General features: G+C 43.0%; 1 protein-coding gene across 1 annotated transcript in view; it reads left to right on the top strand.

Moving 5' to 3' along the window:
• Nucleotides 1-9283, top strand: part of GALNT10 (polypeptide N-acetylgalactosaminyltransferase 10) — a 150586-nt gene extending 141303 nt beyond the window's left edge. Inside the window, exons 7-12 of the mRNA XM_040440160.1 lie at nt 248-365; nt 4316-4423; nt 5915-6136; nt 7131-7247; nt 7327-7476; nt 8822-9283. Of these exons, the coding sequence (XP_040296094.1) occupies nt 248-365; nt 4316-4423; nt 5915-6136; nt 7131-7247; nt 7327-7476; nt 8822-8989 (883 nt within the window). The 3' untranslated portion in view covers nt 8990-9283. The remainder of the gene's footprint in view (nt 1-247; nt 366-4315; nt 4424-5914; nt 6137-7130; nt 7248-7326; nt 7477-8821) is intronic.
• Nucleotides 9284-17353: the final 8070 nt, after the last annotated feature.

The raw sequence follows: 17353 nt of genomic DNA, 5'->3' as shown, positions 1-17353 counted from the left end.
CAGTCTTAAGATACCCCCGTTTTGTGGCCGCCTGGCTCCATAAACCATAGCCGCGCACATCTGCTGTAAGCTGCCCCAGAGCGGCCGGATTAATTGTTAAGAACATGGAGCACAATCCGAGAATCCATCAGGCAGCGGTCGTAATACAAATGAAGTGTTGTCTCTGCCAGCAGGGCCGCCGGGTGTTCTGACCACGGAAATGTATTGTCTGTGTGCAGCATCTCCATTAACTCGCTTCTCATTGCAGGTCTCCCGTCATGGCCGGTGGATTATTTGCTGTGGAGAAAAAATGGTTCTGGGAGCTCGGAGGATACGACCCAGGGTTGGAGATTTGGGGAGGAGAGCAGTATGAAATATCTTTCAAGGTCAGTCTTGGGCCAGGCGGTTGCCCGTCCTTGTGCCAGGGCAAGCAACTTCTCATGTGCCGCATTGTCTTGATAGGTTAGATGGTTTTCCTACAGAGTGGTGCTTAGCTGCTTGTGTAGCTGCCACGCTCCTCAATGCTTCTGACACCTGTAAAAGCGACAAACCTTCCGCCTGCCACGTTCCCATTTACCAGATAAAGTTGCAGCCTGCACCCCTTGTAATTAGTCACCTGCCGTGAGCCCCTTTGATGGGGTAGGGACAAGTCGCAGAGAAACAGCTCCGTTTATTGTCCTGAAATTAAGATAAAGTGGTGCAGTCATCTGGAGCTGATAGATTAATAACTGAGCTGAAATCACAAGCACAAAGGGCTGGCTGCTGGGAGGGGGCGGATGGAATCTGGGAAATGAAGGATAGCAGGGCTATGGGGGCTAACTAAGCCTATTTATTTTCATGCTGAGCTCATTGCATTGCACAGAACAGTACAGCGAATATCTGGATGGGTATGTTAAACATGAGGTGAATGGCAGCCGGTGCCTGCAATGGCCTCTGCAGCAAAGCTGAGCACAAAAATGCACAAGAAAAAATTAAAGAGAAGACTCTGAGTTATCCCCTTGTGTGATGTCTCCTGCAAATGGAAATACTACTTGTCGGTAGTGTTGAGCGAACTTGTGTTTTAAGTTCGGCGTCTAAAGTTCGGGTTCGGGTTCTCGAAGTATCCCATTATGGATTCCGCTACCACGGACCATAACGGAATTTAGAATCCATAACGAGATGCTTCGATAACCCGAACCCGAACTTTAGACGCCGAACTTAAAACACAAGTTTGCTCAACACTACTTGTAGGTTATCATGAATACATTAGAGATATGAGGGATAGTACTACTTGTAGGTTATCATAAACACATTAGAGATATGAGGAATAGTACTACTTGTAGGTTATAATGAGCACATTAGAGATATGGGGAATACTACTACTTGTAGATCTAATGCACACCTTAGGGATATGGGGCAAACTACTACTTATAGGTTCTCATACACATAGTAGGGATGTGGGATATACTGCTACTTGTAGGTTCCCATACACACCATAGGGATATGAGGAATACTACTACTTGTAGGTTATAATGAGTACATTAGAGATATGAGGAATACTACTACTTGTAGGTTATCATGAGTACATTAGAGATATGAGGAATACTACTACTTGTAGGTTATCATGAGTACATTAGAGACATTAGAGATATGGGGAATACTTCTACTTGTAGGTTATGAGTACATTAGAGATATGAGGAATACTACTACTTGTAGGTTATCATGAGTACATTATAGATATGGGGAATACTACTACTTGTAGGTTATCACGAGTACATTAGAGATATGGGGAATACTTCTACTTGTAGGTTATAATGAGTACATTAGCGATATGGGGAATACTACTACTTGTAGGTTATAATGAGCACATTAGAGATATGGGGAATACTACTACGTGTAGGTTATAATTAGCATGTTAGAGATATGAGGAATACTACTACTTGTAGGTTATCATGAGTACATTATAGATATGAGGAATAGTACAACTTGTAGGTTATCATGAACACATTAGAGATATCAGGAATACTACTAGTTGTAGGCTATCATGAGCACATTAGAGATGAGGAATACTAGTTGTAGGTAATCATGAGCACATTAGAGATATGGAGAATATTACTACTTGTAGGTTATAATGAGTACATTAGAGATATGGGGAATACTACTACGTGTAGGTTATGAGTACATTAGAGATATGGGGAATACTTCTACTTGTAGGTTATCATGAGTACATTAGAGATATGGGGAATACTACTACTTGTAGGTTATAATTAGCACGTTAGAGATAAGAGGAATGCTACTACTTGTATGTTATGAGGACATTAGAGATATGGGGAATACTACTACTTGTAGGTTATCATGAGCACATTAGAGATATGAGGAATGCTACTACTTGTAGGTTATAATGAGTACATTAGCGATATGGGGAATACTACTACTTGTAGGTTATAATGAGCACATTAGAGATATGGGGAATACTACTACTTGTAGGTTATAATGAGCACATTAGAGATATGGGGAATACTACTACTTGTAGGTTATAATGAGCACATTAGAGATATGGGGAATACTACTACGTGTAGGTTATAATTAGCACGTTAGAGATATGAGGAATACTACTACTTGTAGGTTATCATGAGCACATTAGAGATAAGAGGAATGCTACTACTTGTATGTTATGAGGACATTAGAGATATGGGGAATACTACTACTTGTAGGTTATAATTAGCACGTTAGAGATATGAGGAATACTACTACTTGTAGGTTATCATGAGCACATTAGAGATATGAGGAATGCTACTTGTAGGTTATTATGAGTACATTAGAGATATGGGGAATACTACTACTTGTAGGTTATCATGAGCACATTAGAGATATGGGGAGTACCACTATTTGTAGGTTCACATGCACACCTTAGGGATATAGGAAAGACTACTACTGGTATGTTCTCAGGCACAGATTAGGGATATGGGGAATAATACTACTTGTAGGTTATAATGCACATATTAGGGATATGGGGAATACTACTATGGGATGTACTACCACTATTGAGTTCTTATGCATATATTAGGGAGAGGTGTTATACAACTACTTGTAGGTTCACATGCATACATTAGTGATATGGGGTATAGTACTAAATGTAGGTTCTCATACACAGATTAAGGATATGAAGAATACTACTACTTGTAGGTCATCGTGTGCATATTAGGATATGGGGTATACTACTACTTTTAGGTTCTCATAAATTTATTAGGGATACAGGGTATACTGCTATTTTTAGGTTATTGCGCACATATTAGGGATATAGGATGAACTACTAATTATAAACTCTAATGCACATATTAGGGATATGAGTTATATTACTACTTGTAAATAGCGTTGAGCGAACTTGTGTTTTCAAGTTCAGCGTACAGGTTCAGGTTATCTAAGAAATCCTGTTATGGAATCCGCTACCACGGACCATAATGGAATTCTATGACGGCATGCACCATAGAACCTATAGAGGCATTCTGTATTGCATTCCATCATAATAGAAGTCTACGGTCAGCACAGACTTATATTATGACGGAATGCCTCTTAAAGGCTTCCGTGGTGCATGCCGTCATAGAATTCCGTTATGGTCTGAACCTGTACGCCAAACATGAAAACACAAGTTCTCTCAACACTACTTGTAAGTTATGCAAATGTTAGGAATATGAGGTATACTACTTCTTGTAGGTTTTCATACACATTTTAGGGATATGGGGAATACTACTACTTTTAGGTTATCTTAAATTACTGTCTCCAAATTCCTAGAGGCTTACTGAAGAGGAACTGAAAGAAATAACTCCTACTAAAATATAATTTTTTATGATACCAATAAAAAAATACCATTATTATCAATATTCTCTACAATTATACAAAACATATGTCTGTACTAATATATATATTAATTAAGGTTGCTATTAATATCGGGAGCTAAGGTGGGGCATAGGTATATCTCATATCCAGCCCATCTTTACTCACAGTTCCATTTACTTTTGTTTAATATTTCTACACCAACAGTGATCTGAGATGAATGGATGTTTTCAGCTTCCATAAGATTTATATATTCATTTCATCTGAAATCCAGTAATCTTTTCGGATTCCACCAGAAAAAAATGGGGTCCCAATTGTTAGGTTGTCACTGGAGCCAGGTCCAAGAATATGAAAGAACAAAGTAAAAAGTGAAATTCCTTTAATCCAATACCGTTGTCGGTATATAACTGTAATATCATTTGGAGTCTCACATTACTGGAAGTAGAGTAGTGGTTGTAGTAGAAGTAGTAGTTCTAGTAAATACCTGAATATACAATCAGTAACCATGTTTTGTTCATCTTAGGTTTGGATGTGTGGAGGCCGCATGGAAGATGCACCATGCTCACGAGTTGGACATATATACAGAAAATATGTGCCGTACAAGGTTCCCGCTGGTGTCAGCTTGGCGAGGGTAACTCTTGGCCACTCATATATTTTCCTACTTCTGTGATCTGCTGATTGCTGGGGGTTCCAGGAGGGTCAGTTTCCCACCGAGCATATCCTGAGGATAGTCCATTACATGTGTGCTCCTGGTTACCCCCCATTTTCAATGTTTCACTGTATATGTTTCTCAGAAAGCTTTAGACCACCTGTATGGCTGCGATTACAGGGGTTGTCACCCAGCTTATCCAGACTCCAAGTCTGCCTCATTATGCAGTTATACATCCCTGCATATCATGCAAAGTGGCCAGGGGGTTTGCCATTCAGGATTCTAGAAAGCTGGATGACTCCTATATACAACTGTAATAGCAGCTATCACTTGTGGAGAAGAGTAAGAAACCGATCTATCTGAGGAACGACGAAACAGTTCAAAAGAACTTAAAAGTAGAGAACACTGCCAGGACCTGTATTTACTGGGTATTTAACGCGGAAGGCTTTATAGTTGAGCATTTGTAATGTATATTAGCTATTACTTGACAGTTTTTCATTATCAAAGCCTCCCTTTACTATCAGGAAGGAAGTTTTAGAGGAGGGCAGCTTCAGGGAAATCAGGATCCCCCGGGCAGTCAGCAGTAGGATTTCACTACTTGCAGAGCATGCTGTCAGTGGGATGAGCAGAGATGTGCCCGATGACATCCGATGACAGAATACAGGCACCAGGGAGGGTAGCCACTGGGAGTTCATGTTCAGAAACAGCAGCCCCAGGTCCCAAACGTCAGTCTGAATGCAGCTGTATTTTAAACAGCTGGGACCACCATGTGAAGCGTTACAACTTTAATCCTTTGAAAGGTGTAGGATCTTTTTATTCATTGTACCAATTGTGACATTTCCAGACGGCTCTTCATTTTACTTCATAGCCCTACACGAGTTATGAATGTTGATTTCCAGTTGTGCTGGAGTGCCATCTAGTGGACACGGTGTGAAATTCCATTAAAGTGTATTGATCCTAAATCAAACTCTTTAGAATATAAGCGCAAATGTAACTGCCGCAGAAGCCTGTTACATTCATTTATTAAGAGAAGTGTATCTAAGGCTACTTTCACATCTGCCTTTTTGCTGGATCCGTCATGGATCTGCAAAAACGCTTCCGTCAGGATAATACAACCATTTTCATCCATTATGAACGGATCCGATTGTATTATCTCTAAAATAGCCATGACGGATCCGTCTCTAAAACCATTGTAAGTCAATGGGGGACGGATCTGTTTTCTTTTGTGTCAGAGAAAACGGATCCGTCACCATTGACGGCTCTCCATAGCGGAAAGGGAAAGCGCAGGTATGAACATAGCCTTACCTGTTCAGTTATGTTCCAGTCTGCCAGCTACAAGGATTTCCTTTGAAATTACTCTGCCTAACTTCACACTCAGCAGTTGGAGTAAATAGTACAAGGAAATGTTCTTTGTTTTGTTCTTGGTGGTTTTTCGATGTAATGTCCGTCTAATTGCACTAGATGTTCTTGCAGAATTTAAAGAGAGTCGCTGAAGTTTGGATGGATGAGTATGCAGAATACATCTACCAGAGACGTCCAGATTACCGCCATCTCTCACCAGGGGATGTGGCTTCTCAGAAGGAACTACGCACCAAGCTAAACTGTCAAAATTTCAAGTGGTTCATGACCAAGGTGGCGTGGGACTTGTCCAAATACTACCCTCCTGTAGAACCTCCAGCAGCTGCCTGGGGAGAGGTAACTGTCTGAAAAAAGATAGGGGCATGTTTGGAAAGAATGCCAGCGGAACATAGAGGGAAAATGACCTGACAGGTTGCCCGTGGCCGTGCTGCGGCCCGCAATGCACGAACACCCACCGTGGAGCAGCCACAGCGGATCACGGACCCATTCACTTTAATGGGTCCGCGATCCGCCCATTCCGCAAAAAGATAGGACATGTTCTATCTTTTTGCAGAACGGAAGTACGGGACGAAACCCCACGGAAGCACTCCGTAGTGCTTCCGTAGGGTTCCATTCCGTGCTTCCGTTCCGCATCTCCGGATTTGCGGACCCATTCAAGTCAATGGGTCTGCATCCGTGTTGAGGAATGCACATGGAACGGTGCCCGTCTATTTTCGGATCCGAATATGTGGTCCGCAATACGGCAACGGGACACCTACGGTCGTGTGCAATAGGCCTAATAGCTTTAAAGGCTGTGTACAACTTCAGAAGCATTTTGGCTAAAAATAATTTTTTCAATTAGTCTTTATTAAAAATGCTCAGCCGTTTCTGAGATACAAGGGTTAAAAAACAGTCTGTTTGCCAGCTGTCATTTAGTGTTTTCTTTTAATCCTGTAATCTGACAGCTCATGTGTAGTTCTCATCCCCTGACCTCATAAACACTTATTTAAGCCATATTCTTATCAGTTTGATAAGAATTGAGCAATAATGCGTGTTTATGAGGTCAGAAGATCAGGGATAACAGCTACACATAAGCTGTCAGATGACAGGATTCAAAGAAAACAGGCTGTAACAGCTTGCAAACATATTTTTAACCCTTGTATCTCAGAAACGGCTGAATGGTTTTTAAGAAAGACCAAATGAAAACATGATTTTAGCCCAAAATGAGCAAAATGCAATCATTAACAAAAAATTGCCCCAGAGGTGTCCATAGCCTTTAAATTCCCTAGTACTGCAGGTAAAAAGTGTATTTCATTTAACTTGATCTGACCTGTCATCCTCTGCTGTACAGATTCGGAACAAGAAGATCAGCTTGTGTATAGATGGTAAGCACGGATCTATGGGTTCTGAGCTGCGCCTGGACACCTGCACCAAGGGACGTAAGGCTGATGCATGGAGTAGCCAGCAGGTACGCACAGTCATCCTTCTGCACCATAAGTGCGAACAGCAGCTAAGTGATAAGGGCGCTGAAATGTTCTGTCTTCCAGGTGTTCACATTGGGCTGGAGGGAGGACATTCGCCCTGGAGACCCCTTACATACAAAGAAGGTTTGCTTGGATGCCATATCACACACAAGTCCAGTCACACTTTTCGATTGCCACGGGATGAAAGGGAACCAGCTGTGGAAGTATAGAAAGGTGAGCGTCTGCAGTATGTCATAGCTCTCGTTACCTTGTCCTCTCAAAACGTGATAATCACATTGTAATAATCTTCCTTTCTTCTTAAGCTTCTTCATTGTCTGCTTGGCATAGCTTGTGCATATAGCCCCCTGACTAAGAATATAGGAGTGCAAATGCACTCACATTGGCATTAGGATAGCTGATAAATAGTGTTGGGAGAATTTGTGTTTTCAAGTTCGGCGTACAGGGTTCGGATTATCCGTGGTAGCGGAATCCATAACGGAATTCTTAGATAACGCCAAACGTGTACGCCAAACTTGAACTTGAGAACATAGCCTAAAATATTGAGGTTGTCTGAACTGGCTGATAGAGAGGTGGGGAGGGGTCATCTGAAAGTCTGTGCATTAAACGGAAAACGCATTATTTAAAGAGGACCCGTCAACACTCCTGACGTGTCGGTTTTAGTTAATGTTTGTATTTCCCATGAAATAACAATTCTGGAGCATCAGTGTTGTGCCGTTCCTCTGTTATTCCACCTGAATATTTATGAATATTTGACCACTGGCAGTTAGCATTCCCCTTGTCAAAAGGGTGTGTCCCTACATAGTCTGATACTGTCGGCACCAATTGGTCAATGTCAGTCTATGTAGGGACCCCCCCGCCAACTGATAACTCCCACATATCAATTTATTTATACATTTCTATGAGGAATAATATAGAAAACGCAAAACACAGAGCTCTAAGAGAAGATGCTCCAGAATTGTTGTATCATGAGAAATATAAGAATTTACTAAAACCAGCACTAAAAGGGTTTGTAACGGAATAAGATAAGCTGATTGCTGGGGAGCCCACCGATCACAAGAACATGGACCCTGTATCATGGACCCCCGCAGTAAATGGAGCAAGATATCAAGCATGCACATTGCTGCTGTCTTCATCCGAGTATCTAGCAGTCCTGTACAGATGAATGTACTGGCAGTGTGTGTGCCGCTCCATTTCTGCGAGGCCGCAGGGTATGGGGTTCTCATGATCACAGCGGGGTCCCAGTGGTCTGATTCCCGCTGATTTAATAGTTATCCCCTATCCTGTGTATAGGGAATAACTTGTTACAACTGGAATTTAACATGGGATTTTGGGAGTTAGACTAGGGGCACACCATATTACAAAGGGAATGGCATTAACAAACTGTAAATGTATCCGTACATTTCCAGGCGGAATAACATAGCAACAGTACAAGGCAGAGTTCTAAAAAGGATGTTCCAGAATTGATATATCAGACACGTCAGGAGAGATGTCCCCTTATTAATACAGTCGCAGCGTATGTGCCGGTTGTAAGCTCACGAATGCACTTTTCTGCTTCTAGGACAAGACCATTTATCACCCCACCAGCAACAGCTGCATGGACTGCAATGAGTCTGACCGCAAGATATTCATGAATATTTGCAATCCTAGCTCCCCTACACAGCAATGGACTTTTGAGAACACCAATCTCACAGTCTTAGAGACCTTCAACCGTGACCGGGGCTTATAACAGCCGAGGAGAAAGGATTATACATATATAAATAGGAATATATATATTTTAAATCTATATTTTTTACTGTTGGGTGAGATAATGGTTTTCTTCTGGCAAAAAGATTTCTTTTTTTCATTTTTTGTTTCCCATTTGTGTAAGGCCCCTTTCACAAGGGCATCGCGGAAGAGGTCTGAATGCGTTGCGGAAAACCGGCGCGAGTGCGCACGCAATTTCAGTCAGTTTTGTCTGCGATTGCGTTGTTCAGTTTTTTCTGCGCGAGTGCAAAGCGTTTTAATGCGTTTTGCATGCGCGTGATAAAAAACTGAATGTGGTACCCAGACCCGAACCCGGACTTCTTCACTGAAGTTCGGGTTTGGGTTCGGTGTTCTGTAGATTTTATTATTTTCCATTATAGCATGGTTATAATGGAAAATAATAGCATTCTTAATACAGAATGCTAAGTAAAATGACCATTGAGGGTTAAAAAAAAATAATCAAAAAATTACTCACCTCATCCACTTGATCGTGCAGCCGTTATGGTCTTCTTGCAGGACCTGCACTGACTTTATTGCGCTCAGTAAGCGCAGTGACGTCAGCGCAGGTCCTGCTGAATGCAGATAGAAGGATCTTTTATCTTCATTCAGCAGGACCTGTGTTGACGTCACCACAGGTCCTTTTGCAGGTCCTGCAAGAAGAAGAAAGAAGACGATAACAGTTGCGCGATCAAGTGGATGAGGTGAGTAATTTTTTTATTATTTTTTAACCCTCAATGGTCATTTTACTAAGCATTCTGTATTAAAGAATGCTATTATTTTCCATTATAACCATGTTATAATGGAAAATAATAAAGTAAATGGACTTTAATGGGGTCCCGGTGCTCATCGCTATTTATTCACATCATCTCCTTAGCAACCATCCGTGAAAATCGCATTGCATCCGCACTTGCTTGCAGATGCAATGCGATTTTTACGCAGCCCCATTCACTTCTATGGGTCCTGCGTTGCGTGAAAAACTCAGAAAATAGAACATGCTGCGATTTTCACGCAACGCACAAGTGATGCGTGAAAAACATCGCTCATGTACATAGCCCCATTGAAATGAATGGGTCAGGATTCAGAGCGGGTGCAATGCGTTCACGTCACGCATTGCATCCGCGCGGAAAACTCGCCCGTGTGAAAGGGGCCTAAGGGTAAAAAAAAATTAGATGGGAGACTTTGAATGTATGTATGTGGCTGAGTTATTTTAAATGATGCTGGCAATAACCAAAAATGGGGGGAAAAGGGTAAAAACTAGCGCAAAAAAAACATAGCAACCAGGTTTATAGGCCAGCTGGAAAACGGAAGCAGCGATTCGATGGTTGCTATGGGTGATATGGTCACTTTTCTTCCCCCATTGGGCCTCATGATAAGAAACCAGTGCAGACCAATAATGGGGGTTTGACTCCTAGAAAGCAGACAGCATTTACACCCAGTGGAGGGTGGAAAAGAAATGATCCAATTGGTCGCTATGGGTGACGTCTCCAATTTTGAACTACATTGGGTTATATACATGAGACCCAGGATAACAGATGCTGTGGTGAACAAATAGGTGCCGGTTCAATTGCTTTACTTCACAGAATATTCTAGTGCCCTGCTGCTTGTCACCCATTTGGGAAATTGCCTAGCACTGCAGACATGCTGGGCATTGTAGTTTCCCAACGGTTTTCAAATAATTTTATGTTTCTTAAAGGGAACCTGTCACAGGGATTTTGGGTATAGAGCCGAGGTCATGGGTTGCTAGATGGCCGCTAGCGCATCCGCAATACCCAGTCCCCATAGCTCTGTGTGCTTTTATTGTGTAAAAAAAACAATTTGATACATATGCAAATTAACATAAGAGTCATATTTTACTTGTGTGACCAGAGAAGAGTCATATTTTCAAGCTCGGACTCATCTCAGGTTAATTTGCATATGTATCAAATCTGTTTTTATACACAATAAAAGCACACAGAGCTATGGGGACTGGGTATTGCGGATGTGCTAGCGGCCATCTAGCAACCCATGTCCTCAGCTCTATACCCAAAATCCCGGTGACAGGTTCCCTTTAAGGAAATTATGCATAAGAGGATTATTATCAGCCTGCAACTAATGGGTAAAATCTGCTATGGTATCACCTCTTGTGTAGCGCACCTTTTTTAAACTGAGATCAGATATAATGTCCAGTCCATTTTCGGGGTCTGCCCACCTAATACCAGCTGCTGTGTCTTGCTGGATTTGCCTCTACCTACTTCTTATGTTTGGGTGCACAACTGTCGAATATATGCCCTACCAGCCTGGAAGCTAAAAGTTTTCTTGCTGTTTAAAGTGGTTGTCCGGGTTCAGAGCTGAACCTGGACATACCCTTATTTTCACCCAGGCAGCCCCCCTGAGGCTAGCATCGGAGCATCTTCTTCTCCGATGCGCTCCCATGCCCTGTGCTAAATCGCGCAGGGCAAGGTCTCTTTTGTTTTCAATAACACACTGCCGGGCAGAAACTTCCGCCCGGCAGTGTGTTCGGTGATGTCACTGGCAATGATGGGCGGGCTTTAGCGCTGCCCTAGCCGTTTTAAATCCCGCCCATCAGTGCCGGTGACGTCACTGGGCTTTCTGGCAGGCCCATGGAGAGCCCCTGGACGTCACCGGATCTCCAAAAAATGCCTTTGCCCTGCGCGATTTAGAGCAGGGCAAAGGAGAGCATCGGAGCATAAGATGCTCCGATGCTAGCCTCAGGGGGGCTGCCTGGGTGAAAATAAGGGTATGTCCGGGTTCAGCTCTGAACCCGGACACCCCTTTAAGAGGGGGATGCAATTATCATTCCCCCTACACCAGTTTTTTGGCACCAGTGACAAATTTTGGTGCACGCCACACTTGTGTAAAAATGCGCAACTTTTCCGGGACCCTTATGCCCTGCTTGCCATTTTTCCAAAAAGAGGGCAGAAAAGGGGTGGCTATAGCCAGCCCAGCACATTTTTTTATGATCTATGCCTGGAAGCGGGCATAGATTATAGTGGAAATGTACACTGGCTCCCTGGTGTAGATCTCTGTTTTGGCGCACCGACCTGCACAAATGTGTCATTGTGGCGCATCTGACGCCAGCAGGAGCTAGATTAAGATCCTCCAACTGGTGGGTCCACCATTGATTAGTAGAACAAGGGGTCCTGTGTGTCCCCCTATTGCTACCTAGCAGAAGTAGGGAGGCCATGGCAGCAGCATTTCTCCGCACTGCAGTGTCCATGCGTTTGGATGGCCCCAGGATAGGCATCAGTATCTGATCTGCGGGGGTCTGACACCCGGGACCCTTGCCGCTTGAGAAGGCAGTGGCGCTCGCAGTAGCTTTCCTTAGGCCAGTGACATCCTGAGGGTAGGTCGTCAGTAGTAACATTTCATAAAACCCTTTTAAATAAGAATCCACTGTATTAAAAGCATGATTCCACTATCTTGGGGCAGAATCAAAAATAATTAAAAAAGGAAAGAAGACCCAAGAAATATATTATATTGAATTTTTACTGCAGTGTCACAGCAGATTCAGGATCCTCCATCAGTCCTTGTTTGGGTGCTTGCCTGATTGACTTATCCCTTTAAGTTACTAGCATCAGGAAAGCTTAGATCTATGCTGCTGTTTATATGATACTGTTGCTACGGTGAGCAGACAAGTATTTATTTGCTGGGCAAGAGGGCTTAAAGCCTATATCACTTTTTTTTTAGTGAAGCAAGGCTTAAAGGGGTGCTCGAGTAACTTGTCCTAGAATGTGAGCAGGTCTGGTTGCCTTCAGTTGCAGAGGGGCCTAGGATGGTGAGGGGGTGGAGCCTCACTACACACTAGACCAGGCATGCTCCACCTGCGGCCCTCCAGCTGTTCAAAACTACAACTCCCAGCATGCCTGAACAGCCTACAGCTATCAGCCTACAGCAGGGCATGGTGGGAGTTGTAGTTTTACAACAGCTGGAGGGCCGCAGGTTGAGCATCCCTGCACTAGACTGTCACCTGCATATACTACATATTGGTGAGTTTTCCTGTCAGGCTGCTCAGCCATGATGGCATATCGTAGGCAGGATCACATCATTACCATCTATTGTAGAGCAGGGTAGTGAGACCCCACCCTCTCATTCCCCTAGGCAGCTCTGCAAGTGGAGGCAACCAGTCCTGCTCACATTCTAGGACAGGTTGCTGGCGGCCATTTCAAATCATTCCTAGAGAACAGCTTTAAAGTCCCCCTTCTCATATAAAATGGACGTTAATGGCTTTCTAGTCATTAAATTTTATACTATTTTAGCAATTAGCTTTATTTTTGTAATCGTTATGAGGGAGTTTTATCATAATTGGAAAAGTGGAGCTGCAGTCAACAGCAACCAGTCAGGTTGCAGCTTTCATTTAAAATAGGACCTCTGCAAAATGAGAGCTGCATGCTAACTGGTAGCTGTGGACAAGTGCTTGACTTCTTGGCACCTCATCTGTGTTTTTGAGCAATTGTCCTGACTGTTTAGTTCGCACAAGAAGCAATGGTTTTGTAGTGGCATGAACCAGCGCTGTCAGTTTTGTGAAAAGCAGGGTGTGAGCAATATGGAAGGCTCCTCTTACATTTCATGCCTACATACAGATATAGATGGACCATTATGCTAATGACTCAAATTACTGTGCCACAGCATCTGCACCGTGAATGGTTTCATGCTCCACTTTGGGGTACACCTAGCTCAGGTGTGTAGCTAATTGACTGACGGATGGGTTGTTCTGGCTCGTAGTGGAAGGTCCCTCTTTCCCCGTACCCTTATAGGCCATATGGACAGGAGTTGTCTTCACGAGATCATGCCTTTAAAGGATCGCTCTTCAAACCTCTTTTGGTGGTACCTGGAGGTTTATGTCACTTAAACTCTCCACCCCAGCTTATCCAATACAACGTTGGTTGAATGAACTTATAAGCCAAATTCCGCTTGAGGATCAGCAAGGCTTCCCTCGTGCATTAAGGTGGGATTCCATTTTAAAGCAATTTGCTACACATTGAGAAGAAGGTGTACCCCTCATTGGATCTCCCCTTTAAATGCAGCATCATTGGAATAACCAGCTTGGAAGCCTACATGAAGAGCAAATGGCTAAACTTGAACTATAACTAGTGCCTTGCAGGACAAGAGGAAAGTGGACCGTGGCGAATGTGCAATTTGTTTTCTCACCTTTTACCTCTCTGTGCTCACAAGCCATTTGTGTGATTGGGTTTTACAGACCAGTGAGTGAGTGTGACGTTGTATATGCATGTCATAGCAATGGCTTACAGTCTATGTAAAAGTAATTACCCGACCCGTGCCCTAAGAAGGGGCTACACCTGATTCCCTGGTAAAGCCTCCAATATCGCCCAGTACAAAAACAAAATCCCTTTTTGGAGATGTATATGTACATGCACATGGTGTGTGCTTTGTTTTGGTGGGGTTTTTTAAATTTATTTTTAGTTTTTAGTTTTCTTTAATTTACATTTTATTTTTTATTGGTCATTAAAGTAGTTTGATGGGGTAGGAAGGTTTCTCTTTTTTCATATTACATAATTTATCATACACTGTAGTGCAGAAATGAATAACTTGAATAATTACATGTTGCGTAGGAGAGGTGCATTCAATTTGAGGATCCGGCAGGTCTGTGTCAACCGGCATATCATCCATACTCGTGTCATGTAATTTCACCAAATGACATCATCATCCAGCCATTATGTCATGTTAGTTTGTAGAATTAGTGGGAGGTGGATATGAATAAATAAGTTATGATATATTTATCTATTTGTATGGAAAATAAAGAAGTTGTCCAACTTCATATAGTTTGTTAAATATCCCCACCACCCAGCAGCACCTATTGAGGAAAGCGTACTTACCTGCTCCCCAGGGTTGGTTCCCCCCATAGACAGGGACACGTGCACCACTGCAACCATTGATTGGCCGCAGTGGTGTCTTGTGCACAAACGGACAGCACTCCTGGTCACATGCCACTTGGGACAGTGGTGCACATGACTCTGTCCATGCTGGACATTTACATGCAGGAACCAAAGCACAGTGAAGACTGGTAGACCCACTTTGGTGGAACCATGTTTCGTGGAGCAGGTAAGTATGCTTCCCTCGAAAGGACCCACTGGGTGGAGGGGAATGGGCATTTAAAAAAAATATATGATGTTGGACAACCCCTTTAAAGAGCATTTGTCAGCATGATCAACCCTATTATACCAGGCATACTGCCTGGTTGTTGTTTTTTTGGTCATAATGACTAAAATCATCCCTTTCTCTCTGCAGTCAGTATTACTAATGCAGACAAATTCTTATTTTTAGTTATATGAAAATGAGGTGCTCGGAATTGCAGAAGTGAAGCGGTGCTTATAGCACATCATTTGCACACAACTAAAAGTACAAATTTATCTGCATCAGTAAAGGGCTTGTTGTAGTCACCATGATCATCCCTACCAGGTAGCATGCCTGGTATAATGGGGTTGATCATGTGACAGATGTCTTTGTGGATTAGTTTTCAGAGCAGTTAGAGAACAGTCCCACATTTACTAATGTGAGTGCGTCTAGACATTGGCAAAAATTGCACCAAAATTTGCTCTCAATTTGGCGTATTTTGGTGCATCTAGTTAAAAAAAAAATAATAATCTGCTGTGCTTAGCTTGCAAAGGGGGTGTGGCTTAATAGAAAAGGGGCATGACTTAGCAGTAAAGGGGAGGTAACTTAAAATGCAATGTATGCACGTAGAATATTCATCATCTCAAAAGGAGTTGTCAAAATAGACAACTCCTTTAAAGGGACTTGCTCTAAAACAGGGATGCCCAACCTGCAGCCCTCCAGCTGTTGCAAAACTACAACTCCCAGCATTCCCTGATAGCTGAAGGCTGGAGGGCCGCAGGTTGGGCATCCCTTTTCTAAAAGCTGCTTTATAACTGCTGCAGTTAGACTGGGTCCTGATCGAGTGCACATCAGCTGTGAGTGACTGCTTGGCCTCTGTATACACCTGTGTATAGGCTGCTGTACACACATGTTCATGTTTGGTATTGCAGTTTAGCCAGTGACGTGACTTAAGCTGAGATGCAATACCACATACAACCTGTGTATAAGAGTGGCACTGTTTCTGGGGGGGGGGAAGTAGACCCTTTTTTTCTAATCTCATACACCCCATCTAACACTCTACTGACCAGACAGATATTATTCATCTTGTTATAATGGTATCCGTCATCATATAAAGATATGGCCATTATGGAACATAGTTGAGTAGTTTCTTGTGTAAATCCATATTACTGTAGCTGTGTGTTATCGCTGGCGTTTTAAATGACAAAAATATACGTGGTCTCAAAAGGCAGGAAATGCTCAACCCCAGCTCAGGGGAGCAGATACTGCGCTTGTGGTCTGTTGCTAACGGCGATCCCCAGCAAAAAAAATGCATACAGTGGAGGATGCCCGCAGCAGACCACAAGTGCCACAGAGACATCCTACACCAGATGGTAAAATGTGTGGAATGATATATGGAATAAATAGTTACAAGAATAGGTGCACTACTGTGGTGGATGCAAACAGTAACATCTGACTAAACCCTCACACTGACGTTCATAATTAGACTTTAGCCAGTATATCCTTATATTAAGGACATATCTGAGCCCGCGCACAACGCCAAGGTTCCTCAAATGGCATGGGACCTAATGCTAAACCTACCTGTACCGTATGCGTAGTACCAGGAGCCAGTGAAAAATGACAGCAGCATAAGGTCCGACTCGCAGCAAACAGCTCCCAGTTCCCTCCAGTGTGACTAACCACACATACAATGGGAGAAGAGAGGAGGCTTAGAGTCCCACCCATGGCTGGCTGATATGTTGCAGGCCTCACAGGTGCACCTAAATGCTGCCTATGGATGGTAATCAAGGCGCATTTATATTGGAGTTTATACACCTCCACATGAAAATATATGATTTGAATGACAAAAATATGTGGTCTCAAAAGGCAGGAAATGCTCAACCCCAAATGCAGTTGTGCATTTATGCTCGGGGGAGCAGATACTGCGCTTGTCTGTTGCTAACGGCGATCCCCAGCAAAAAATGCTTCCAATGGAGGATGCCCACAGCAAACCACAAGTGCCACAGAGACATCCTACACCAGACGGTGTAGGTTTACCATCTGGTGTAGGATGTCTCTGCGGCACTTGTGGTCTGCTGCGGGCATCCTTCACTGTATGTATTTTTTGCTGGGGATCGCCCTTCGCAACAGACCACAAGTGCAGTATCTGCTCCCCCGAGCATAAATGCACAACTGCATTTCCTGCCTTTTGAGACCACGTATTTTTGTAATTTAAATCGTATATATTTATATGTGGAGGTGTATAAACTCCAATCTAAATGCGCCTTGATTACTA

The sequence above is a fragment of the Bufo bufo genome, chromosome 1 (assembly GCF_905171765.1).
Source record: "Bufo bufo chromosome 1, aBufBuf1.1, whole genome shotgun sequence".
Taxonomy (NCBI): Eukaryota; Metazoa; Chordata; class Amphibia; order Anura; family Bufonidae; genus Bufo; species Bufo bufo.
The sequence above is the reverse complement of the archived record's forward strand: the minus strand, read 5'-3'. Positions and strand labels throughout refer to the sequence as shown.